The sequence below is a fragment of the Camelus ferus genome, chromosome 17 (assembly GCF_009834535.1).
Source record: "Camelus ferus isolate YT-003-E chromosome 17, BCGSAC_Cfer_1.0, whole genome shotgun sequence".
Classification (NCBI taxonomy): Eukaryota; Metazoa; Chordata; class Mammalia; order Artiodactyla; family Camelidae; genus Camelus; species Camelus ferus.
In genome coordinates this window covers 6,729,666-6,755,351 of record NC_045712.1, presented here as the reverse complement: position 1 = coordinate 6,755,351, position 25,686 = coordinate 6,729,666, and the positions used below count along the sequence as shown (strand labels likewise).

At 45.7% G+C, this 25,686-nt stretch overlaps 1 protein-coding gene across 1 annotated transcript in view; it reads right to left on the bottom strand.

The window, feature by feature from the left end:
* The window catches only part of PDZRN3 (PDZ domain containing ring finger 3), a 217,361-nt gene extending 198,530 nt beyond the window's left edge, over window positions 1-18,831 (bottom strand). The window contains exons 1-2 of the mRNA XM_006195871.3: window positions 17,970-18,831; window positions 4,437-4,523 (exon numbers count right to left, since the gene is read on the bottom strand). Coding sequence (XP_006195933.2) covers window positions 4,437-4,523; window positions 17,970-18,692 — 810 coding nt within the window. The 5' untranslated portion in view covers window positions 18,693-18,831. The remainder of the gene's footprint in view (window positions 1-4,436; window positions 4,524-17,969) is intronic.
* Window positions 18,832-25,686: the final 6,855 nt, after the last annotated feature.

Genomic DNA, 25,686 nt, shown 5'->3' with positions numbered 1-25,686 from the left:
CCCTCCGAATTCTAAAGAGGGAAACATGATTGAACGCGGTTCAACCTATCCCTTGAAGCACAACTGCAGTGACCATGGTCGGGGGACAATGCACACTCCCCATCACTTCTCCCTCTCTCCCCCTGCCCCTTCTCACAAAGACACACCCACACTATGTAGTGTTGTAAGTATGATTCAAAAGAAACCAAGATCATAATCTAAAACAAGCATTAAGTGTTCTTCCCAACGTTTATCACCACATGACAAAGCTGGGTCTCTAAATGTCATCTGGATTCTATCAACACTCTTCCAAGAGAAAACGGTCAGCAGGGCTGTGGGTGCTGGGCTACATCAGCTGTCCCCCAAAGGCACCTCTGCCCAGCTCCCCAGCACTCTGCTCAGGCCGACTGCACACCAATCCTTTCCCGCCTGAATGTCTCTATGCCTCCTTTCTCTCTCCCGGCCACCATACTAATAATGCACTAACCCCAGCACATCCGTGTAGTTCCCTTATCCCAGGTGTAAGTACAAAGCAGTGTGACAGCTTCCACGTACTGAACACATACTGGGTACCACGTATGCAGCAAGTGCTCTTTGCCCACCATTTAATCTTCAAATAACCACAAGTGGTAAGTACTATTAGTATCCATTTCGTTGATGAAAAACCTGAGACAGAGAGGTTAAGTACCTTACTCAAGGTCACACAGCCAAAAAGTGGCATAGGTCAGTTTCAAACTAAGGATAGGTTGTCTCTTACACAAGCTCTAGTGCAATGTTGTCTCCCACTGAAACAATCTCAAAAATATACAATAATTTATAAATCGAACATTCCATTCTATAGAATATTAACTTAAAGACTCTCAATGGACCACAAAGCATTTATGGACAGGCCTGAGTTCCCTAAAAGGTGATGTCAACATATTGAATGAAAAGAAATCTGTGTTTACTCTGACTTAATTGCTTTGCATTTCTTGGCTGGGGAGGAAGGGGTAAATGAGGGCTGGGATTTGGATTTTGGTTCATGTTTCAGAATAACACATCGTATGCAAGTAGTTTTTCTTAAGGAACATCAGACAGTCCAAGCAAAAATCAGAGAGGAGAAGGCAAGAGCAAATACCACTGTTTAGGTTACCTGAGGACAGTGGTAGGTGATGGGAACAGAATGCCAAAACGACAGCACAAGGTCAAAGAAACCCAAATCAAGTCCATCTCTGATAGCTAGACTCTTCTCTTAAAAGACATCTCTTTCTTCTTTGCTGGCTCATCTCCTAACACATTTTAAGGTAGAGCTATTAATCAAGGTGAACCAACATGACTTAGGATTTGTCTTGTTTTGCCAGCTTAAGAAACAGAAAAATGAAAGGGATTATTTTCATCCCAGGGGTGCCTGACAATGAACTACACTTGCCAAAGGCTGAAGTGAAAGGTCTGATACATGAAACTGGCTGCTGTTTCTTTAAGTTGATGAGCACTGATGAATGGGAGATGTGATTCTGCTGAGAGCATTACGAACTGCATCATGCAATGAAAGGCCTTATGTCAGAGGCCCCTGGCTGGGCTTATGTCATAACCCAAGCAAGCAACCAACACAGGAACTCCGTGGGAAACACACACGTCATTTGCACTGTGCTCCACTTTCAGTAACTAACAATGAGTGTGCACTGTTGCTCATCTTGGCTTTTTAGTGTGTTCTCAACGACCTGCCAAATTTCCAGGCAACAGTGTAGAATCTTTAGGTTTCATTATGCTACTTCTACTCAGCAGGACAAGGCTTTGAAAACACCATAGCAAACACAGGCATATGGAATTTAAGTTTCCTCCCCAGGGACATGCATGTAGTTCTTGCAAAAAGACCACATGCACTGAGAATGCCTGTGAACGCTACAAAATTCAGTCCAGTTTGTGCTTAAGCCATTTTTTTTTAAGGAAAAAGAAAATAACCTAAAACAAGTTCTTTGATAAGTATAAGAACAAAACTGTATTCTAGTGAGGCTGCAAGTATCCTTTCAGCCCTGGGGGGCTACAGAATCTAAACACCATCTTTGCTGGTGGCCCAACAACTGCTAAGCCATAGCACGCCTCTCTGTTTCAGGCCTTTTTCAAACATTAGGTTCCCTTTTCCTATGTACGTGTGGGTGTGCAGAGAACAGATCTTCCCAGTTTGGGCTCTATGGGCTGTAGAAGCTTCTAGAACATCTAACAGCAAAGTGTGTCTTCCTTTACTGTAGCTGTTGCTTGAAACTGGTAAGGATGGGTAGGGAGGGGAGGAATAATAATCATGACTGTAAACCAAGTGCAGCTAACTCCATTATTTGTGACAAACGGCAAAACGCGTTCTCCACTGGGAAATTAGAGAATTTGGGTCGGTCCAGTCCTGGTGTTTCCTGGGACAATGACTGAGACCGTCAAGCCCCAGCTGGCTCCCTCCCAGAGCTGGAGAGCACTGACCCCGGCGGCAAGGACTAAATCAGAGCAGCACGATGACATGCAGTCCAGGATCTCCAGGAAAAGCAAAAAAAAAAGTACCAACCTGACCTAATCTGAGTTTCTTGAGAATCCCACTGGGGCAACGGGAGAAACACAGCACATCCCCAGCAGCTCGGCCAGGCGGGCGGGCCCCTTGCCCCCACTCACCTTCACTCTCCTACTTTCACCTCATCGTCTCCAAGTGCTCTTTTTTATGTATGTTTTGTAAGGCAGATAATGCACTAGTTCATCATTTTCATGACGACGTATCACCTACAACTAAGCTGTCACTTCTTGCAATAAACCATGTTCATCTGTTTTGGAAACTGCAGCTTTGGCCAAAAGCAAAGGGAATTTTAATCATAACCCTCCTCACGTTACGTCCCTGTCTTCTTCTCCAACCTCTTTCTGGCCACTTCCTGCCCACCTCTCAACTTGAGCCATAGTCTGCAACTTGCAGTTCCCCAATACCCAATTCTGTCCCTGTCCTTGGCCTTATCTGGGCTTTCCTGGGCCTGTCCACTTTCTTTTAGCTCAGAGGTCTTCACAGATGGGTACACGCAATGCAATGCACTGGAATGATGAAAGAGCACATTAGACACTTACTCATATTTTAATTTCATCATTTAAAATGTCTCTTTGCATGTAACTTTTGTAAGACAGGTAACATTAGTTCAGTAGTATATATACATTATAATTTATATCTAAAAATGCTCAATTGTTTTTTTCCAGTTAAGAGTGCTCAACTAAATATGTTCTATATGGGCCTCTGATCTAGCAAACTCCTACACATCCTTCATAACCCAACTCCAATGTACCTGCCCCCAGGACGCCTCTTTCCCTAGGGTTAACTGCCTCCCAAAGCATCTTCAGCTGGACCCAGGCACAGAATATCAATGAGAACAGGGCTTTCCTCTCCTAACCTGTGCGTCTCCCCATCACTCCGTGAGCTCCATGGATGCAGGGCAAACATTAGCCACATCTGGATGGCTGACATCTTATCCTTTGGGATTCAGCTCAATAGCTCCTTCTCTCTTTCCTGATTATGCTAGCCAATGATGACCCTTGCTTCTTGGTCCTACCATATGCCATCCTCCCACTTTTTTTCCTTCGTCACAGTTCTCCCAACCTGTAATTATTACACTCTCTTGTTTCTTGTCTGATGGTCCCCAGGACATAAACTCAGTGACCACAAGGACTCAGTCTCCCTGGCCTACACCATATCTCCCGACCCCCAGCCAACAGCCTGTGTTCAGCACTTATTTGTTGAATGAGTGAATTTGATTCTCCTTTTTCTTTGACGACTTTCCTTTTAAGCTAACAGATAAGGAAAGAGTCAGCAGAAGAAAACAGCAAGAGATGATACATATTCAGGTAATCCTGCTTGAAAGGTGAGACCCCACCACCATCTTCTGCCAGATCCCCAGAGCCCTATCAGCAGACTGTTTCCTCACAGTTAAACTGACAGATGTGAAGTCGGCCTTTCTTTTCTGGAGGTGGGGGATCATGATGAATGGGGTGGACCAAGAGCTGCAGTGGGAGGAAAAAGCAAAGGCTGCACCAGCCCCACGAATAAGGGACTCGCCCCTGACTGATGCACGGCGTACGGGGCAGAACTCTAGATCAGACCGCCAGTCTCGGAGCCCATGTGACTGCACAGTCACTCAGCTCCTTAAGATGTGACTGCACAGTCACTCAGCTCACGTAAGATGCACACATCTTACGTGACTCTCTTCAGCTCAGCTGCTCCACAGCCAGACATGCACCCCCAAAGTGAAATGGCTTGGATTAGCTGTTGTATTACTAGGCAATAATGTATTAGGAGACCACAGCTAAATAAAAATCCCAGTGTGAAGACATTAGACACACAACAAACTCTTTAATCAGAGCAGGATAAGGTGAACAAGGGTTCCTACCCTTCACCCCCCAAACCCTGACCCCTCTTCTGGCTCTATTAGGGACAAAAAAACACATTTCAGCAATGAACGTACCACACATGGCCGGCCACCAATAATATTGAATCCCAGTGAGCCAGAGTCTCGGTGCAGGACAAGAGTCAAGCTTTTTGTTTCTTCACCCTGTAGGGAACAAATGAGTTCGAAATTTTATTTATAAACACGAAAAAAGATGGGAGAAATTTTCTTTCTGTGGACTCCTGGCCTGCTGAGCTGAACATTAAAAATTCCATGTCTCTCGGGGAAGTTTAACCCAGGAAACTCTGTCATGTGTTGAGGAGGTTACAGATGTTTCAAGATACCATCTTACCCTGGAGTGACCACATAAGAATGTTCAGAGATGTCCAGACAGGCTTAATGAACATTTTCTCTCAGTGATAATGTGGTCTGCAAATGCATCTTTCCTCTGCCCAACCCATCGAAGGCCTGGCTGTCTAGACAGCTACTCTCTGTCTGTTTCTCAACCATTCCAAACAGCAGACTTCACGTTATGTCAAGGAAAGTTCAAACAGCAAAACTGTCAGGAAGTCTGAATGGATGCCGTACGGTCTGTCAGTGGTCATCTGTGTTTGTGAGACTTGGGGAAAGGCAGCACTTGAAAAGTCAGATGCAAACACGGGTGGGAAAAAGAAAAATCCTGAATTTTACTGACAGGAGGCGGCGGGGGCATTTTCACAAAGTAATTACTGTCCAGTCTTGAGGAGATGCAGAGCTGTTCCACAGAAAACACTCTGTCTAAGGTAGGTGGGTCCCTGTGAATTCCTTTAAATCAAACAAGTAGAAGTCACCCAGGCAGGACTGAGAGGCGTGATGTTCAACAGTCAAACGGGCTGCGGGTGCCAGGGCACCTCAAGTAACACTGTCAAGTAACAGACAATGAATAAAAATAGCTTTAACCTTATGTGCAAACTATCACTTAATAGGCTCTGACATAAATATGAAACTTGCTGATGCATCTCTGAAATGGTTCCAACTACAGGGATGGTATGCACCACCTCACGTGTTCTGGCCACAAATTTGCTAGTGCTTTACTCACGTTTTCCGTTCAAACATGGTATCATCCTAATGCGGTATTTTTAAAAAATATGAAATACTTCATTACCAGCTTTCTCAAAAAAAGCATTGACACCTTCTACTTTTACTGGGGAAATAAATGGCAACATTTCACTGATACAAATGCAAATTATCTGACTGGACCACACTGGCAAAGAAAACCAATCTTTCAGACCTGCAGTGCCCAGTGGTTTTTTGGAAGCACTGCTTTCATTTACGGCTAGTGTTGTTGATGTAAAATGCTGTTTCATATTTGGCCAGGAACAGAGTCACACACACACACATATGTTAAAGACTAATAGGTCTCAATGTATAAAATTATCTCCATGCTTAAAGTTCTTAGTAACCACAGCTGTTTCTCTTGACCAGTTAGTATACAGTAGAATTCAAAATACTTTCAAAAATTTCATGTAATCCTTAGTATCAATTACTAAGACCCTAGAAAAGCAAAAATGATAATCTGTCATTAGAAGAAAGCAGTTTCTGATGAAAGAATTAGGCATCCTCTAAGAACACCACATCAAAGTCTTCATTCCTACAGGGTCACTTACTTGATACAGAAGACAGAGTATTTAAATATAAACGGGAAGCAAATCTCTATCAAGCTACTGTGCTTAACAAAAAACAGTAGACTCTCATGAATGACAATTTATCAACATTAAAAAAATAATGTCCAATTCATAGCATCTATCCATGCTATCAACCTTTATCATTAATCTCACCTGCAAGAAACTAACAGGCAACAGCTTTCACGGATGTAAGAGAATAAAAATTCAGAATTTACCACATTGTTTTGAGATATAAACACAATGATGTGCAAACTGAAACAGTGTATATCTTTCTGCCTTGGAAATGGGAAACACTGGTTAAGTCCATTTCTTGCTTTGTTATCTTAGAAAGGTGAAAAAATTAGAGATACATGGGAATTGGAGCAAGTCATCACACATGTCTTACATTTCTGGCTTTCATAACTTATCAGTGTTGGAAACTGCACACTTACATAGACATCCAAGGCAGATGGCTCTGGTTTGACAATCTCAAATGATGAGTAAAGGAGAATGCACAGCCAAATGATTAAAATAGACTAGTTTTAAATCTACTGTGTGATAACCATTTATTCTTTTAAAAATGAAAGAAAAATAAAGAACTCTTACTGCATTAACAATGATGACAGCTAACATTTATCGTGCCAGAAATTATACTGAGCATTTAAGTGCTTTATTTGATAAGACAATCCAACCAATCTTATCAACTGGCACTATTACCATCCTCAAGACACAGGTGGGAAGACTGGGAGAGAATGTTTAAGAAAGTTGTCCCATTTCAAGGAGCTAGTAAGAGCTCAAGCTGGGATTTAAACCCGTGATCTCCAATTCTAGACCTTAATGACTCTCTATTACTCCTCTTTTTCAGTGTGGAACGTAGAAACGGGTGCTGTGTAGCCCAGAATCTTAGGTCCCTCTGAAGATGGTTCACTTGCTAGAGCTGCAAAAAGTTCCATAAAGGAACTTATCATAGGAGGTCTTACCCAGGAAACCAGTGTTAGAACAAAACTCCAAACTGTTTACTGAACTACTTATCTCCAAAAGACCCAACCTGAGATGCCCAAAGACATGTAGGTCTGGTCCCAAACTCAGCGATCTCCTTCAAGTGACAATGAGACAAACTGGGCCAACACCCGAAACAACATTCCTCAGCCAAAGAGCAATTTACAAAGAACGCTTTGGAACAATCAAGTTGACTGTCTACACCTCCTTGCCAGATGCACTCAATCACAGGGGAGAAAGAAAGGGTGTTCTCATTTTCTGGAAGCACTGGGACCTAGTCTTATCCAGAAGGTCTAGATGTTGGCTTCAGGTGGCAGTGCCTATTTTAGGACTATTTACAGGACTGAGACACCAGATGGAAGATTCAACACAAAACACTGGGAGTGATGGTGTAAGAGAAGACAAAAGCTCTTTCTAGGCTGAATTCCTTTCATTTCCCCATCTAACTACCAAGGGTCATCTCTTTTTCTCTGACACCCTGAGCTTGATTCTGATTTTTCCTTTCCACTCTCCTCCCCTCAAGCAAACTTAACTCTTTCCTTTAATTTTTCATTCTCAGGAGAAATACTAATACAGAATTTAAACACTCGGCTTCACCTTCACACAGCACGTCTAACATGTTAACCACCCTAATTTCTGCTTAACCATGTAACTTGTTTCTGGTCTTAAAATTCATCTGGATAGAGGTCATTTAAATGATTCTCATTCAATCATTTTCCACCAGGTGAAGAGATATATGAATGGAATAAAGGCAAAGGCTCCCATTAGTGCTGCAATCCTGGCTGTTCACAGACAGTGTTAACAAGCGACGTTGTTCATCTAAAGAAAAACTTAACCAATATCGGTCTGTTTGGTAGTTTATCATAACTCATGGATGGAAGTTTTCTCAATGGCTTGGTATAATAAAACAAAGAAGGGAAAGAGCTCTTTGTTTCACATAAACAAGTGAATAACCAAAACATCAGCCTTTTGAAGCAGGTATGCTATCAATCCTTATACCTGAGAAACCGAGGCTCTGAGAAATTCTTCCACTGGCTTAAGATCACATAGCTGCGAGGGTGGGGGGGGGGCAGGACTGGAACCCAGGTCCACGGGACTCCAACACCCATGCTCTTTGTGCTACACTGGTAAACTCGTGCACCCTACCCTACACCCCTCTGCCTCAAAAGAGAAGCCTCCACATGAAAATGTCATGAGGGATTAGACATCTAATTGGTTTTGTAATTAGAGTTTTAAGCAAGGCTTTTTAGACTATGTAGCAATAGTGGCAAAGATTAATCCTGTCTGTTGTATCCCGAAGAATGTCATAAGGATACTATGACCTTGATAGGAGTAGGGTAATGGCGAAGATCTGGGACTTCAGAGTCAGAACCTGAGTTCAGTCTCCTCGTTTGTAGAACAGGGATAACACTGGGTTCCTCTTACGTCACAGTTACTATGAAGCATGAATGAGATGAACCATCACTGCCCTGCGTCTCCACACTGTGCCTGGCCAAGAGCAAGGGCTCCCAATACAAGCAGAGCACAGGGTGCGATGGACACCAGCACAGCTCAGCATGGAGGCCATGGAACTCTTCCACCACGTAAATGACTCTGCTGCAAAATCCAAGAAATGGAGAATGTCGAATCCTCAATCTAAAGCAAGTTTGGGAGAGCAGAGGCCTGCAGTTACTAAGCACAGAAAGATCGTGACGTGTTCATCATGACACCCGGCCATCTGATGGGAGCTACTTCTGCGTGCATGTTTCTCCTCTTCCCAAGTCTAGAGAAAGACTGGCATTTTCTGGAAGGACTGCTGAAGTCCCAGGAGACAGTTCTGATCCTGGAGGTGGTGGGAGAGACACGAAAGAAACGAGGGGAGAAGCTTGGCCTGGACCTGCAGCATCCCAGAGATGGGATGGGCAAATGGTACCGACTAGGGGGCTGCGAGGCACGAGGAGGAGAAATCAGACATATGACATCCCAGGCTTGGCGGGAGACGGGGGAGCAGGGAGCATATGTTGGCTCACAACAGGATGGGAGAAACGGCAAGTCCAAGTAAGTGTGGACTTGAGTTGGATACAGACAGTGGAGGGAGGAGCTGGGCGTACAGGCTGCTTGGGGATTGCTGAGACCTGGGACCGTTCCAACTTCTGTCAGAGGAGTGAGTAGTGACCGCCTGGGAAGAAAAGAAAGGTGAAGAAGAGCGGGAAAACCAACAACAAAAGTGGAAATGAGATGATACCTCCCTGACAGCCTTACCTCGAGCTGCCCCCATTCTGTCACTCTTTCTCAATGGCAGGGTCCCCTACCTTCCCCAGCCAGGACTCAGGAGGGGAGGAGCTCTCACCAAGAGCTGGGGTGGGGGATGGAGGAGGAAGACGCCTGCAGCTTCGGGACTTGGGGACGGCACTGACTCCCTGGGGGCGGGGCGTGAAGCACTATCAGATGCTCAGCACCCTTTCTCCCCCCTGGAACCCACCTCAGGTGGGGAGCTTGGCCCCTAGTGCAGTGGAGGGTCTACTCGGGAGGTGCTTAGGTCTTTAGGATTGAGGAAGGGCAGAGATACAGTAACCCTGGAGGAGGGAGCAGGCATGAGCCATCCACAGCCAGGAAGTCATCATCAGCAATGGAAGCTCTGTGTTCAGGAACAGACAGTCCGTTCTGCCTAAAATAGGCTTGGCATCCGTATTCGAATGTGTAACTACAGGATCAATGTTACCATCATCCCCCACCTCGACTCATCATCTGTTCAACTCAAGGGCTAACTGGACAAGAATCTGGGGGAGGAAATAAAAGTCACAGCGAAAAACCAAAAGTCAAATGTACTTTTTCAAAAAGACACCTCATGGTGTGAGTGTCTAGGAAAGAATGCAAACTGTCCTCTTCGGACAGAGTCCCTCTTCCTCGTAGCATTACTCTGTAATTGTTCTCCTCCAAACAGTCTGGCCTCAGAAGCTTGGATGCCGGCCATCTCTTAATCACCGTGACGGCCCCCGAAGTCCATCCATACCACTGTCAATGTGGATTCTTTCTACAAACCCCTTTCCGCTCAATGACGGGTGTTCCTTGATTATCGCTGTTGTGGGACTGGCAGCCGAGAACTGGCTAGACTGGCAAGCTGCCCAGTGGGTTTTGAGAACTGTAATTGACTGACCGCTAGTCTGGGGTGACACAACACCTCTCAGCCTCAGATTATGCAAAGCTCCCAGAGACTCACACAGCTGGGAAACAGCTCTGTCTGTTGACTAGTGACAAGAAAGCGCAAAAAAAATGTGGAGGGGTGGGGGCTGCGGGGGAGGGGGCCAGGAGGCAGAGCTGGCTGCCAGAAATCATGTAGTAAAGACATGAGGATGTCTTCACTCCCTGCACCAAGATGTTTCTGTCCTTTTCGTCAGTCAAACTATGTTTTTAATGGAGAGGCAGCTTGGATCAACCCCTTCCTGTAATTCCCCCTTCAGTTCTAAAGAAGGGATTCTTGGAGGAAGAACGGAAGGGGAAACTGATCAAGGCGAAGACTGAAGACAGTTGTGGGGGTGATGCTTGAACATGGATTGGAAATGGATGAGACCGTCAACGGAAGTATTAGCAGCGTGTATCTGTCACCAAAACAGATGTAGAGAGGATGAAAAGAGACAAAGGGCATGGGAAAACAGGTGGAAAGAAGCAAAGATGTAGCATTTCCAGACCCATAATATCCAGAGGGTAGTATATATTCATCCATTAGCCAAATAAGATGCTTCTGAAAAATGACATAACATAATGAATTAGGTAAAGACTGTCAGTGTTACCCTAAGCCAAAATATTTATATATATTTAGTCTGTTACTATATTTAAATAACACACGAAATCCCTAAATGTCTACGCCTGTATTTTCGTGAGTTTGATTTCAAGTCTGTACCTCTAATTTTTATCATACAGCCATCTGCTTTTCTGGTGAACATCCACAAGCAACGCTTTCACCAACAAACAACAACAAACTTATTTAAACTTCTACAGTGTTTTTACATTTCCACTTGTTGGATTACAAGGTTTTTGAAATGTGCACATCCAATTACCCAGTCTGGAGAATTTCCCTCTCCAAATCAGAAAGAAAGCAAAGGCTACCCTGCTGTAAGTCCCTAAATTCTCACTTATAGGAGGGGAGGAGCTTTGCCTCGCTTTGTTAATTTCAGTGGGCCAAATACAAATATACCCCACAACCCAGTAACCTCCTCTCATTCACAGCTTTAGCCTCGTCATTTACATCGCAGCCCAGAGCTGCCACCCAGATGCAGTGAAACTGACTTGAACATCCCTATTTCACAAAGTTTCCACCCCTGACAAGCAGAGAACAGAAATCCAGAGACCGTGTCACTCAGGGGCAGCCCCAGGCTCACAATACACCTGTGACCCTTTTGAGTAAAAATCGTTTCCTTCTTCTCCATTAAACCATTTCGAATTTCTAGTGCTTCTCCAGCCGTTGATTTGAAAAAGATCTTAAAACCTACAGGCACTTAATAAATGTTCACTTAACATATGTTCAGTAAATGCTTGGTAAGCCTTCCTGTGCCCTTTATGTACATCAGATCCTTTAATCCTAATGCCCATCCTATCAGCAAGCATATCATTATCTCATTGTGGAGATGAGGCTACTAAGGCTTAGAGGAGGTTAGAAAACCTTCCCAGAGACCCTCAGCAATGAGGCAGAAGGAGCACATGACCCTGGGTACCTCCGATTCCAGGGTCTGATACACATCATACAACAGCTCAATTCAGGGTACCCTGGAGATGCTGGTGACATAGTCCTGCATCCAACCTTGACCCACAACATGAAAGACACTGTACCCTTTCCTGATCAATGTACAGCAAAGACACGGGGCACTTGAAAACAGCTTCTAGCAAAATTCTGCGGGTGACCTCTCTGTCCAGGACTCATTTCTGCATGCCTGCTGCCCTCTGCCAGGGGAAAAGCTTATCCCCCAATCCACTCCCAGAGAAAGGGCTGCTACAGGGCTCAGGCACACACAGTCTGCACCATGGCTCTACCCAAGTCCCTGTAAACAGACATACAGAATCGGGGGAGAAGGCACCATTCCATCCAGGACACCATCTCTTTCTTTTCTTTATATTTATTTTGTGTAACTCTCTTTTACAACCAGGACCCTGTTCTGTTTTATATGCCATGTGCCCCACGCCAGACCTCTGAAACTGGGCATTACAGCATGGGATGAACAGACCTCACTGCCATGGACCAGAAGCCATCACATTGACTACATGGAGCCAGAAGATGATGCTGGGGAAGTTATTTAACCTTCCAAGTCTCTGTTTTCCCATCTGTAACAGGAAGGGTAATGGGTTGTGGGTACCTACCTCCCAGGATCTTTCTGAAGATGCACCTACGTCTCTAATCCACATAGTGCTTCCAGGTATAGTAATCATCCATTGGAAACCTGTGTAAGACTTTGGAGGGGACACTGCCTCAGGAGAAAATACTTTTATTTTGGTAACAGCCTGGAGTCAGGTGCTGGGTTCAAATCTCAGCTCTACACTTAGAATCCATGTAACTTTTGGCCTTAACCAAGCTGTTTTACAATTTTTTTTTTCAGAATCTGCCTCTCTTACCAAAAAAAGAGGGTCTTCCTAATGAAAAGGATGCAGAAGCTAATGTGTGCACACACATAATGTGCCCTAAGTATACACCACCCAGTAAAACTCAGTATTATTTCCTTTCAAGCTCCTTGGTCCACAACCAACACACAACCACCTTATGAATAGGCTCCCTCTTATTAAATATTTTTACAGAGAGGCTAGCATCATTTCTGAACTCAGAAAAGAACCACTTACACATAAATGGCAACTGAATTCCCAATTCAAGCTATTCACTTATGATCATTTAAGCCAGTGTAGCTGGGTAACATCTTTTTAAGACAAATCCTAATTTTCTTTACAAATTACTGAAATGAAATGGGTGTTAGCAGCCCAAATTTCCTTTAGCTGAACTGGGCTGTTCTGTTAAATACACTATGGAAAGGCTATCTGTCGAAGCTTTTCAGAAACAGAATACATGGAACAGTGAACACTGACAGACACATCTCAAAGTGCCTGGACATCTGCAGCACCTTTTGATACAACTGTCTATTAGATTCACTCATTTCCAGGAGTTCTAAAACAGACAAAATCATTTCTGGGATTTGGAGTTTTATACAATTTGATCGGGTGGATCTCCTGGACCAAAAAAACCACCTCCCCACAAACCTGGGAACAATTTTGTTAACTTGCAGGTCAAGGAAAAATTCATTCTTTTTAAAGAGTGAACTAACGAACTCACTCTTGGTTAGCAATCTGAAAAGTTTCCATGGCTGACAAGACAGCCCTTTCAATTCTGAATTTATTCACTGAACAAATACACATCGAAGAGTTTATAGGGCACCTGATAATCACACTGGTGCTGGGACACAGCCTGGAAGAACACACATGGTCCCTCCTGGGGAGACAGACAAAAAACAGCCCTTCCCATGATTCAGTTACAGCTGTGATGAAGGCCATGCAGGCCGAGCACCAAAGTGAGTGTCCTGGACATCAGACCTAGTCGAGGTCAGAGAGGGCTTCCTGGAGGCAGTGATGCTAGAGAGCTGGGGTGGAAAGGATAGAAAGGTTATCTAGTAATGAGCAAACCCTAAGTGCTGACAGAAAGGCAGGAGGAAGTAGGGGAGAACTGGAAAACTTGTTGGTTACTTAGCTATGAGTAACCAGAAAGACTACTCCAACTAGAAAAAAGAACAAGTGCAAAGGCCCAGGGGCAGGAAGGAGCTCAGAGGCATAGACACAGAACTGCCAGAGATCAGAGACCCTGGGAATAGAGACTAAAGAGGGGAAGAGTATAGGCAGGTGGAGGCCAGCAGGATCCAGAGTGACCTTATATCCACCCAAGAGAAATTCAAGGCATAGCAGGGTTTAAGGAAGAGTGGTATCAGATTTACATTTCTAAGAGGTTATTCCCAGCACTAAGTAATTGGAGGGGAGCAAGAAAATATGTGGAGGGAGCAGCTGTGGTCTAGGCAAGAGATGACGGAGGTTTGGATCAAGGCTGATTTCGTCCTGCAGGTGACAGTGGCAGTGTGGAGATTTCTGTGACTGTCACATCATGGGAGGCGCTTCTGGCATCCAATAGGTAGAGGTTAGGGATGCTGCCAAACATCCCATAATGCACACAACATCCTCCCCACAACACACACATACACAACCAAGAATTACCCAGTCCAATATGTTAACAGTGCTGTGGTCAGGAAACCCTGGTTTGGACCAAGGTGATCATCTGATGGGGCTGGAGAGCAAGCAGTGAACAGATTCAGGAAGTGTTCAGGAGGTAAAATCAACAAGATTTAATGACAGACTAGATGTAGGGATAAAAGAGCAGAAGCGATCAAGGCTGGGTCGCAAATTTCTCAACAATTCCAAGGAAAGTTCTGCCCAGAACTTTCCCTTTCCCAGAAAGCCAGGTAAGTTTTTTGCTATGAAATGCTTTTGTTCTCAGAATCAGGTGGAAAAGTCAGGATGGGAAACTGAGGCTGGAAGGAAAACTCTTTAACATATTCAAAATAGCGTCACCAAGTGTGCTGTAGCCTGGGTGGGGCTTCAGATGGGTTAAAGATGGCCTTTCTGGGCTGTAGTTACCTATAACATGACTGCTGGGCAGGCTGGTTTTAGAACTTTGCCCTGGGCTTTCCTAAAATGTTCAGGAAGGGATGTTTAGACAACAGTCAGTAAAATCGTAACTGTGTGGAGAAGACCAACACGTGTTTGTCTACGTCTGTGCTTGAGCCTAAACTCTTTGTCTAGCTGAGGAGCTACCCAAAATGTGACAGGCGGCCCAGCATCACCTGGAGCTTGTTAGAAATGCAGACTCTCACGCCCCACACCAGCCCCCAAAAGGTCAGAATCCGTAAGGGTAAGAGTCAGGAATCCGTGGTTTAACAAGCTCTCCAGGTGATTCCAATCATGTGTGAAAAGACCTGTTCCAGCTCCCATTTTAGAACAAGATTAGCAATGCCTGTGTAGGTACAAGCCCTGAATGCTCAGTTGGTATCAAAAACCCGAAACCTAAGATTTTTTTTTAATTTTAATTTTTTTCTATTTTAAACAGTTTTTTATTGAGTTATAGCCATTCTACAATGTTGTGTCAAATTCCAAGATTATTTAAATAAGGCCACATCACTGTATGGAACAAGGTCTAGGACTTGAAGACGGGGTATCGAAAATCTCCTGAATGTTTCCTATCTACTTTAGCCAGTAACAGAGAGGTAAACGTTAGGGTTTTTTTTTAAAAAGTAATAAAAGTGTTGTGCCTATGAGTTTCCAAGCAATGTAAATCCTTCTGCCTTGTAGAATAAACAGTACCCAGCGGGAGCAGAGAGTCCATCCAATGAAATAAACAAGTTCTTAAACAGCTTGCAGTGGGAGGGGCCTGTCTGGCAGATGCAGGAGCAGCAAAAGCTTTCTGCAAGGGCAACTGAGGGTTAAATTCGAGAAAAAAGTAGGGAGCTTCCCTAAGGCCTGTGCTGAGGCCGGCCAGGGTCTGAGGCCAGAGAAATGAACTAGTGCAGCTTTCAGGCCAGGCCATTCTTGGCTGTCCTCAAGCTCAGCTCTGAGGTCCATAAAAGTCCCGAGCAGGGCTCCAACTCCAGAAGGAAACTTTTTCTGTAAGCTCAAAAAGCAACATCTTGTTCCTAAGCTTAATACCCCTGATTATCCTACTGACTCACCCAAAAGAGCTTCAAAAACATCCACAGTTTTGATTCAAGTATCATATTTTTGATTCTGAGAGAGAGTTTACCCAAACACTCCAGAAAGAAAACAGAAAGGCAAGAAGAAATAATAAACTAGCTTAACAATGAATGATGTATAAACTCTGGGGGACTGAGTGGCTTATTTATAAATAAGCATCACTTAAAACTACGCAGGAAGTCCAGATGACAGCATACATGGGAGAAGCGCCGGGAACTCCTTTGCCCCCAATCCCGGCGCCTGCTAGCAGACCAAGCTCTGCCCTCTTTCTACTCTGGTGACTCGCAGGCTCACGCCAGGCTTTTGTACGCCTGTGCGGTCCCGGGTGAGCCTCAGAGCTGTAAATATTTGCCCTTCGCCCAGAGCCGGCCAGCTGCTGAGGCTGCAGCTGACAGACAGGCCGGGAGGCCAGGATGGGGTGGAGGCGGGGAGGGGAGTCGGAAAACTTGCAGGTCTGGCGTGCACTGTGGAAGAGGGGGCTGGGAGAGGGCAGGGAGCGGCAAGGCAGGCAAGCAGACACAGGCCCCTGGGGGCCCCTCAGGCACACATATGCGCCTCTGCTGCGCAGTGCTGAACCACAGAGCGGTGGTAGCGTGGCCAGTGCCCTCCCCAGTTGTTGAAAATGTGGCCTTTGCAATCAGGGAAACCCTGGTTCCCTGAGAGTGATTTTGCCCACTCAGGGAACACTTGACAAAATGTGAAGTCACTGGGGGAGTGCTTGCTACGGGCATCCAGGGGGAGAGGCCAGAGATGTTGCTGAACATCGTCCAATGCACACGATAGCCTCCCATAACCAAGAATTTGGGGGCCCAAAATGTCACAACATCCCAAGGTGGACAACTGAGGCAGACCCTGAATCCCAGCTCTGTCCCAAGTCACTGTTTGACTTGGGACAAGTTCTGTGACCTGAGCCCGCTTCCTCATCTCGGAGGATCAAATAGATACTGCATCTGTAGTGCTTGCCACAGTTGCTGGCACCTAATAAACCCTCAGTAAGTGGCACTTGCGGTTACACTGAGCGGCAACACAACAGTGGTTAAGAGCTTGGGCTGGAGAGACCAACACATGTGAACCAACTCAGGCACTAAAAGCCGTGATTCAGGCACATGACTGCCCCTTGCTGGGCCTGTTTTCTTCATCTACAAAATGAGAAGCATCACACCTCCCTTACTAGATTAAAAGGGAAACAACTGAGAAGTGCTGAGAATAGGGCCTAGAGCAAAGGAAGCCTCCTGAAGTAGCTGTTAGAATGACATAAACAATCAGGACCAGGGGCTGGCTTACAAGGGGAGGATGTTAAAGATAACTGCAGCCAACGAGCATCTACTCTCCACCAGGCACCGTGCCAGGTGATTTTCACATATTCTCTCCCTGAAGGGTGATAACCTATTTTACATTGAGGGAAACCAAGGCACCTGGAGGTCAGTTAAGCCACGAAGTGGTGAGCCAAAAGCCCAGATTCTCGAACAGTTCTAATTCCAGAGAACTCTCTTTCAGTTATTGTTATATTTGATGGCGGTTCCTTGAATTCTTTCTGGAATTCTTTCAATCCCGGGTGGAATACCACAGAGGGGGCCTCCTGTGTTCTATCCCCTGTGTCACGTCTCCAGGGCCATACTTTCCAACTTTAGAGCTTAAGCGGCTTGCTCAAGGTCAGCAAGATAGTTGGCAGCAAAGCCCACATTTGAATCCAGTTTTTACTCCAGAGGCCTCTCCTCTGGCAACTGTCTTCGCTTACTCTACACTGACTGTGGGTTCTTTTTATTCTTTCTGGAGCTCCTGAGGGTGCGTGGCTCTAGTCCACAACGTGTGTTAGTATCTGCTCCTGTGTCACGTGTATAGGGACCATGTTTCCCAACCTTCAGAGAGGTTAAGCGATTCCCCAAGATCACACAGCTGGTCTGCAGCAAAGCCTCGGTAGTTCTGACTCCACAGTCACACTCATTTTTACTCAGTGGATCGCAGATTCCCTTTAGCCTTTCCAGAACCCCTGAGGCTGCTAGAGCTATATTCCACCCTGAGTCTAATCTGTAGGGATCACGTTTTCCAAGTTTAGACTGATTCCCCGACCTGCTCACGGTGATATATCTGGAAAGCAGTGTCAGAAGAAAGAGGCAGGGATGCTCCTGGCAAGCTCCCGGTATCCCTGGGCCCCATGGGACTGGGAGGTGCCCTGGGTACCCTGGGGCCCGGCAGGGGGTCGGGGCGGGCGACGGGCGCCTACCTTGCCGCCGGGCGGCGTGGCCACGCAGCGGCTGAGCGAGTCGAGGCGCGCGCTGTACTCGGTGAACTTCTTCTGGTAGCGCAGAGCGGTCATCTGCAGCTCCAGCTGTGCGGCGGCCAGCTGCGCCACCAGCGACTTTTCGCGCTTGCCCGCGCGCAGCGCCTCCTTCTTGAGCGCCTTGTGCAGCGCGCCCAGGCGGGCCTGCAGCGCGCCGTTGTGCGCCCGCAGGGCTCGCGCGCAGCAGTGGCCGCCCGCCCGCTGCTCGCCGTGCGTCAGGGGCAGCCCGCAGCCTTCCTGGCAGCGGCCCACCGGCCGCGCATCGCACGCATCGCGCATGTGCGCCTCCACGTCGCGCCGCAGCAGCACCTGGCCGCAGCCCGCGTGGCGGCAGCGCGCGGGCGCGAACTCGCAGCGCTCGAGGTGCTCGGGCAGCTGCTGCAGCTTGACCACCTGGCCGCAGCCGCGCGCCGCGTGAGCGCACTTGATGTCCAGCTTGAGAATCAGGCGTTTGAGCGGCAGGACGTGGTTGAGCTCCTTGGCCGAGAGGCGACCGCGGCAACGCGCGGGGCAACTGCCCTCCTGTACCACCCAGGGCAGCACGCAGCCGGCGCAGAAGACGTGGCCGCACGGCGTGGTCAGAGGGTCCTCCAGGACCTTGTGGCACAGCGCGCACTTCAGGTCCGGGTCCACGTCCCCGTCGAAGCGGTCCAGCTCGAAGCCCATGGTGGCGGCCGGGGCCCGGAGTCGCCGCCGGGCGGCCGGCCGCCCCCTCCCTCCCAGCGAGGCTGCCCAGACGCGCCGGCTGCGCCGCCCGCTCGCTCGCTGGCTGGCTCTCCCCGGACTGAGCCTAATTGCTCCAGACTTCCTCGGAAAAAGCCCGAGGAACAGAACTCCTCCTGCCGTATTTGCGCGAGCGCGTGCGCACCAACATCCTAACTCGGTTGCTTCCCGCTGGTCCCCTGCCAAAAAGAGGAGGTCGAGAGGCAGAGGCGGGTGGGGAGACCCAGAGGCTTGCCGAGGGGACTGGCTCGCCCAGGATGGCAGCCTGAGTCTTGCACTCCGGAAACTCCTCTCCGCTCCCTTGCAGTTTTCGCTGTAAGAGATAAACGCCAGCCGAGAAAAGCTAAATTAGGAGCTGAAGCTGCTGCTGTCGCCCAAACGGGTTTTCCTGGAGCCTGTTACAGTTTTCACTCTCCAATTCTGCCACCTCTTTTCCTGGCTGATTGTTGAGAGCGAAAAATATCTTGGGGTCCGCTATCTCAGCACTTACGGCCTTCGTTTATTTATTTAATTTTGCAGGGAAAGTTACAGAGCCTTCGGGACTCTCCTGCAACTACAGTTCCGACCAGAGGTTCCGCGGACCCCGAGGTTTGCCAGGACAAGGTTTCCAGGTCCCGGGGGAGAATTTGCGGGGACAAGAACTGCTCGCTGGCTGCCGAGGCGGGAGACTGCCGGGCTGGCTCCGTCCACTTCACCTAACACCTCTGAAGTGGCTGCAGTGCGGTGTGGCATACGTTGTGCTGGGCCCTGCCAAATCGGTCCCTTTAAAAACCATCAGTAAGATATTGTGAGAGAGTGTTAGCTGTATTTTAAAATTATTTGCCCCCATTACAAAAGAAGTAACGCTGGTCGTACAGTGTTACATAAAAAAAAAAAAAAACTGCACAGGTATAGACGTTGGAGAAGTTCCCCATAATCCCCTGCAATCATGTGAATTGCGATCCTTCAGTTTTGTTTTTCCATATGTGTGCACTCTGTTATATTTCCATTTTCCAATTGAGGAAACTCAGGCTGAGAGGAGACAAAAAATGAAATAAAATACTCTTGCAAGGCCCTGTAGAGCAATTTTTCTCAAATTTTCATGTGGGTGCAGATTCTAATCCGGTAGGTCTAGGGTGGAACCTGAGAATCTCCGTGTTGAAAGAGCCTCCGAGTGGTGCCTGCTGATGCCACTGGTCCATGAGTTTCCACTTGACTCGGAAGTGGCCACCCATGAATCTGGACTTTTTTCTTCTGCTGAGGGGCAGATTTTCAAGTAGGGCACTTTTCAGCAAAACTTCTGATTGTTGAAGGAGTACTTTGAGATTCCAGTCTAAGTGATCAATTCATAGCATCATCCATGGATTTGGTGATTATTTCTCTTTTTTTCTCCCCAAACTATAGACATTGCTAAGAAACACAATAGCCAGTATTGGTAGGAAAAACAACAACAACAACAACAACCCAAGCTATGGAATTCTCCTTTGGAATATGCTGCCGGTTCCTGAATAGTAAAGAGGAAAAGTTGGATCTCTGTGTTGAGTGTGGCTCTGAGGCCTGGAAACTGGGATTACAACATCCATTTTGTCTAATTGCTTTTACTTCTCTCCTTTTTGTGGCTGCGAAAGCCCTGTGACCTTCAGTGCTTAACTGCTTCACCAGTGAAAGGGTTGCCTTGATGTCCACAAGGATTACTTGTTTTGAACTGACCTTTAGAAAGCTGTCACTGCCTAGATTTTTCAGTGCCTTGTTGGGGTCACTGGACAGTGTTCTTTCATCAGTGTTGGTGGCATTTGTTGTCTGTTTGTGGTAGGGACTTTCTTTTAATTGCTTTAATCAATTAATGCATTTCTTTCCTAGTACGTGGGGTGGAATATAATTGGCCTTTGTTCAGATAAGCATGTGCCAGAAATCCTCCATCAGTATATTAAGCTGCTCACAGGTTCTCAGATAATGGGCAAGAAACACAGTCTTTCAACAAAGGTGTGTAGGCTTGTCAGTTTCACAGGGTGGGCTAGTGTCAACAGGGTGATGATAATCTTCAAACCAAACTGGTTTTGAGAAATAGAGAGAGCTCGTCATATGCCATAAACGGGAAAGGAGGGCTTACTTTGGGTGTATGCTTCTCTCAAAAGCTGTCCCACCCCCACCCCACTGCCGACTGAGAAATTGCTGATGAAATGCTACAGCTGAGGCCACACAGAAGCTCTAGCCGACCGTGGGTCAGTCTCTGTAGGCAAAAGAAAAGTTTGAGCCATTCCTAGCTTAATTTTACAATCAAAATTCTTGGAGGTCAGGAAAAAAACAAAAAACCCTCCTAGAATGTCACAGTTGATGGATCATGCATATTATTTAGCAACTGAATTTAACAGACAGGGGCGTTGAGAACCAGAAAGGTTAAAAAAAGAAAAGAGTTTAGGGCAGGGTTTCTCAATTTCTATTTCCAGTCAAATAATTTTTTTGTTGTGGGAGCTTGCCCTGTGCATTGTGGGGTTTATAGCAGCATCTCTGGTTACTACCCACTAGATGCCAGTGGGACTCTCCCCACCCAGTTGTGACAACCAGACATTGCAAGTGTCCTGGTGGGATGGGGGAGGAGATTGAGAGACACTGGTTTAGGGCAACCTTTCATTCATTGCTAACATCAGGCAGTGCTGGCAGCCCGCATCCAATGCTGGCTGTGGAATGACCTAGAGAATGCAGCCGAGCGAGAGAAAGGTATTCAGTTGAAAAGCTGAGGTACCACGTTAGTAAACACGAGTACAAACTAGGAAGGTGAATGTTTGGCAGACAAGTCATCTGAGAAAAGTCTCTGGTTGTTCCAACATGGATTAGATACTTAAGCATCTTGGAAGCATCTGAATGTTTGAAGGGTGGATTCCTTGTAGACAGGAGCACTGGTCACTTTGCAAACAATTCTTACGGCTTCCACCATCTCTGCCATCACTCCTTCCTTTTACAGTCTGATTTTGCACTTTCTAATCAAAACCTAAGAATCTGATTCTGCATTTCTAATCGAAGCCTAAGAGAAATGCGATATTCACCATCACTTTGATTTAGATTCTGTTCTTATTGTCCTTTCCATCAACATGTTTAATCAGATGAGGATGACAATAATTATCTACCGCTTTTGAGCTGCTACTCAGTGCCAAACATTGTGTTCACCAGTTGATTTTCATTATTTCATGAATCCTCAAAGCACATCAAAATGTAGATATGTTGTTAGCCCCATTTTACAGATGAAGAAACCGAGGTTTACAGAGGTTATATCAGTTATCAAGATGGCAGTCAAGAATGTAGATAGGAGGATTCCACAACACCCACTCTTAACCTCTATGAGCATATACTTCCTCCTCCACAACCCCTAACTCAGGAGTTATGACCTTACAAATGCTGTCATCACTCCACACCTCCAACATTGCTTTCCCTCTATCAGTCCTCAGCTTCCCCTAGGCTTTAGATAATCTGTGGGTTTTGTACTGGAGAAAGCAAAACAAACAAACAAACAAAACCAAGATTTTTCTTGTTTTTGGTGGCTTCCCTTAAATATTTGTACTTTGCTAGCTGAAATAGCCCCAGACAGTAAGATTAACAAGCTTTTTTTTTTTTTAAAACCAAATAGAAATATCACCTCACAGCAGTCAGAATGGCCATCATTAAAAAGTCTATAAATGTTGGCAAGGATGTGGAGAAAAGGGAATCCTCCTACACTGTTGGTAGGAATGTGAGTTGGTACAGCCCCTAAGGAGAACAATATGGAGGTTCCTTAAGAGTTACTATATGATGCAGCAATCCCACCCCTGGGCATATATCCAAAGGAAATGCTAACTCGAAAAGATACATGCACCCCAATGTTCATAGCAGCACTATTTACAATAGCCAAGACATGGAAGCAACCTAAATGTCCATTGACAGATGACTGGATAAAGAGGTTGTGATATACATATACAATGGAATATTACTTCGCCATAAAAAAGAATGAAATAATGCCATTTGAAGCCACATGGATGGCCCTAGAGATTATCATATTAAGTGAACTAAGTCAGAGACAAAGATAAGTATCATTTGATATCTCTTATATGTGGAATCTAAAAAAATGATACAAATAAACTTATTTATAAACTAGAAATAGACTCACAGACATAGAAAATAAACTGGTTACCAAAGGGGAACGGGGTGGGGGAGGGATAAACTAGCAGTTTGGGATAAATATATATACACTACTATACATAAAACCAACAAAGACCTACTGTATAGCACAGGGAACTATATGCAGTATCTTGTAATAACCTATAATGGAAAAGAATCTGAAAAATAATATGTGTAATTGAATTGCTTTGTATACATATCACTGAATCACTTTGCTATACACCTGCAACTAACACAACACTGTAAATCAACTATAGTTCAATAAAAAAGAAAGAAATAGTGCCAGAGAGTAATAAGGCATAGCTGTCATCCACAAACAAGTGTGAAATGTCTCAGTCAGATTGCTTGCCTCCTACCATAACTCGTGTCAGCTGTCCTGGGGCCAGGGAGATCCATTTGGCCTTGGATGGGGAGAAGAATAGGGCCTTTTTCACCCTGGAAGACTTGGGTAAGTCAGGAGGAGCTCCCCCAGTGGGAGCACTGGATGAGAACAGCAAGAGGTGGGAAAATGCTTCTTACAAGTTTATGCAAAAGTGTGGTGTTCGATGTGGGCAAGGCCTCCATCCCTGTCTCTCCAGGTGGGATTAGCTTCTACTGCACCACGCATGGACCCTTGTGTAACACTCATCGCACTTGAGATGTCTACATTTACCCAGTAAGTATTTATAGAGTAGACATGTATGCTAGGAAGGTGCCATTCTAGCACTGGGACTACAGAGGGGAACACGATGGGCGATGCTGCCTTACTGAGCCCTCCTTCCAGGGTGAGGAGAGACAAGCATCCAGAAACAAACAGTCAGGAGACAATGTGGCATGGGATAAGTTCTCTAAAGCAGGGCTGCTCCAAGTGTAGTCAGAGTCACGGGTATAACCTGGGAGCTTGTTGGAAATACACAACCTCAGGCCTCACCCTGGACCGACTGAGTCAGGACCTGCATTTTAACAATATCCCCAAGGGATTGGTGTGCAGTTAAAGCCTGATAAGCACTGCTATAAAGACTATAAACCAAGCCGATGTGCTGCAGAGAAATTAGAGGAGCCCATACCACAGAGGGGAGTTAGATGAGAAGAAATGAGTGGTTGCTGGAAGGATGAGAATGGGCCAGCAATAGTCAGCAGGAGAGGATTCCAGGCAGAGAAGCAGCAGACAGTGCAGCGGGCTGGAGGCAGTCCAGTGCTTGGTTTATGTCAGTTGGACAGAGTATGCCTAGAACTTACAGCTGGGTGAAAAATGAGGAGAACAGAATCAAACAAGAGTAGAAAAATATGCAGCAGTGAGACATCCAGGGCCTTGCAGGACATAGATTGTAAGGAGTGTGAACTGCTTTTGCGAGTGCTGAATGGATGGCACTGAAGGGTTTTGGGCAGTGAAGGGGAATCAGTGTCTAGTTCTCACCCAACAATCTATTAGAGAGTCAGGGCCTCATGTCCACATTATATCTCAAGTGTAACACTTGGTAGAGACCTAATTTATGTTGAACTTGGTAGAGACCTAATGCATGTTGGACAAAAAAGTGTTCCCTCTCTCTGCTCCAGGGAAGTTCCTGCTTCTAGGATCCTAAGCACAGGTCAAATGCTTAGAGCATGGCTTATCTATGTCACAGTAGGGGTTAACCAGGCCTCTGCGACCTATTTGGAGTACAAGCCATCATTTAGAACATGGTTGCCAGAACAAAATATATTCTGAATTGGAAACAACCAACTCCCTTAGGAAAAGCTAGATCACTGGTTGTGAATTGGCAGACTTTGTGCAGAAAAAAGTGTGTTTGTGACAAATGTGCTTCTGAAGACTCATAGCATTGTAGACATTTGGAGCTGACAGAGGACTTCTCTTTTATTCTACAAATACTTACGGAACCACTATCATCTTAGAAAGTAAGAATATGAAAAAAGACACAAGACCTAACTCTTAACCTTTAGAGAGCTTACAGGGCTCCCAAGGTTGCCGACTGAGTGAAAGTACAAATAGTTATAATACAAAAACAAATGTGTTAAGTATCTTATCAGGAAATGGAAGCTCAAAGAAGAGAGATGACCTTTGAAATAGTTATGATGAAAAATCCTATAATATTGGTACACCCAGATACCCTGCAACTCAGTACAGTAGAGAAAGGACTGGACTAAATGTCAGGAGGTGTGTGTGACACTGTTCGCTGAGTGAACTTGGGTAAATTATGTGATTGTATGTAAATATGAATGAGTATGTATATGCAACTTAATTAGGGGAAGCAAACTCCAACTTCGCAGAGACCTAACCATAAGGAATGTTTTTTTCACTCTTGTCCCCTGGTGTGGGTATCCATGGGGTCACCCCAAGCCTGGGCTCCTTCTGCCTCCTGGCTCTGCCCTCCTCAAGTCCTCTCCTCAAGTCATCTCAATTTAGTTAGTGGATGGGGAAAAAGAATGAAAGACAGTTCCACTGACCAGGCCTGGGAATGGCCTACATTACTTCCAGTACATTCTTCTGGCTATAGTCCAGTCACAGAGCCCCACTGATAGAAGGGAATCTGGGAGATGTGGTCTAGCTTTGTTCTCAGGACAAAGAAGAAGTAGACTTGGTGAGCATCTAGCCAATATATCTGTATGTGTGTGTATGTATGTGTGCACGCCCATGTATGTACATATGTAGTTACGTGTGTACATATACACATATGTACGTACACACATACATACGTATGTGAAAAAAGATAATGTTTAGCTAATATAACAGAACATCTAAATAACCATGGAATAAACAGCTAGAAATGGATTTCTCTCTTAAGTAAAAACATATGGTTCATAGTTAGCAGCTCAAGGCTGATACAGTGGC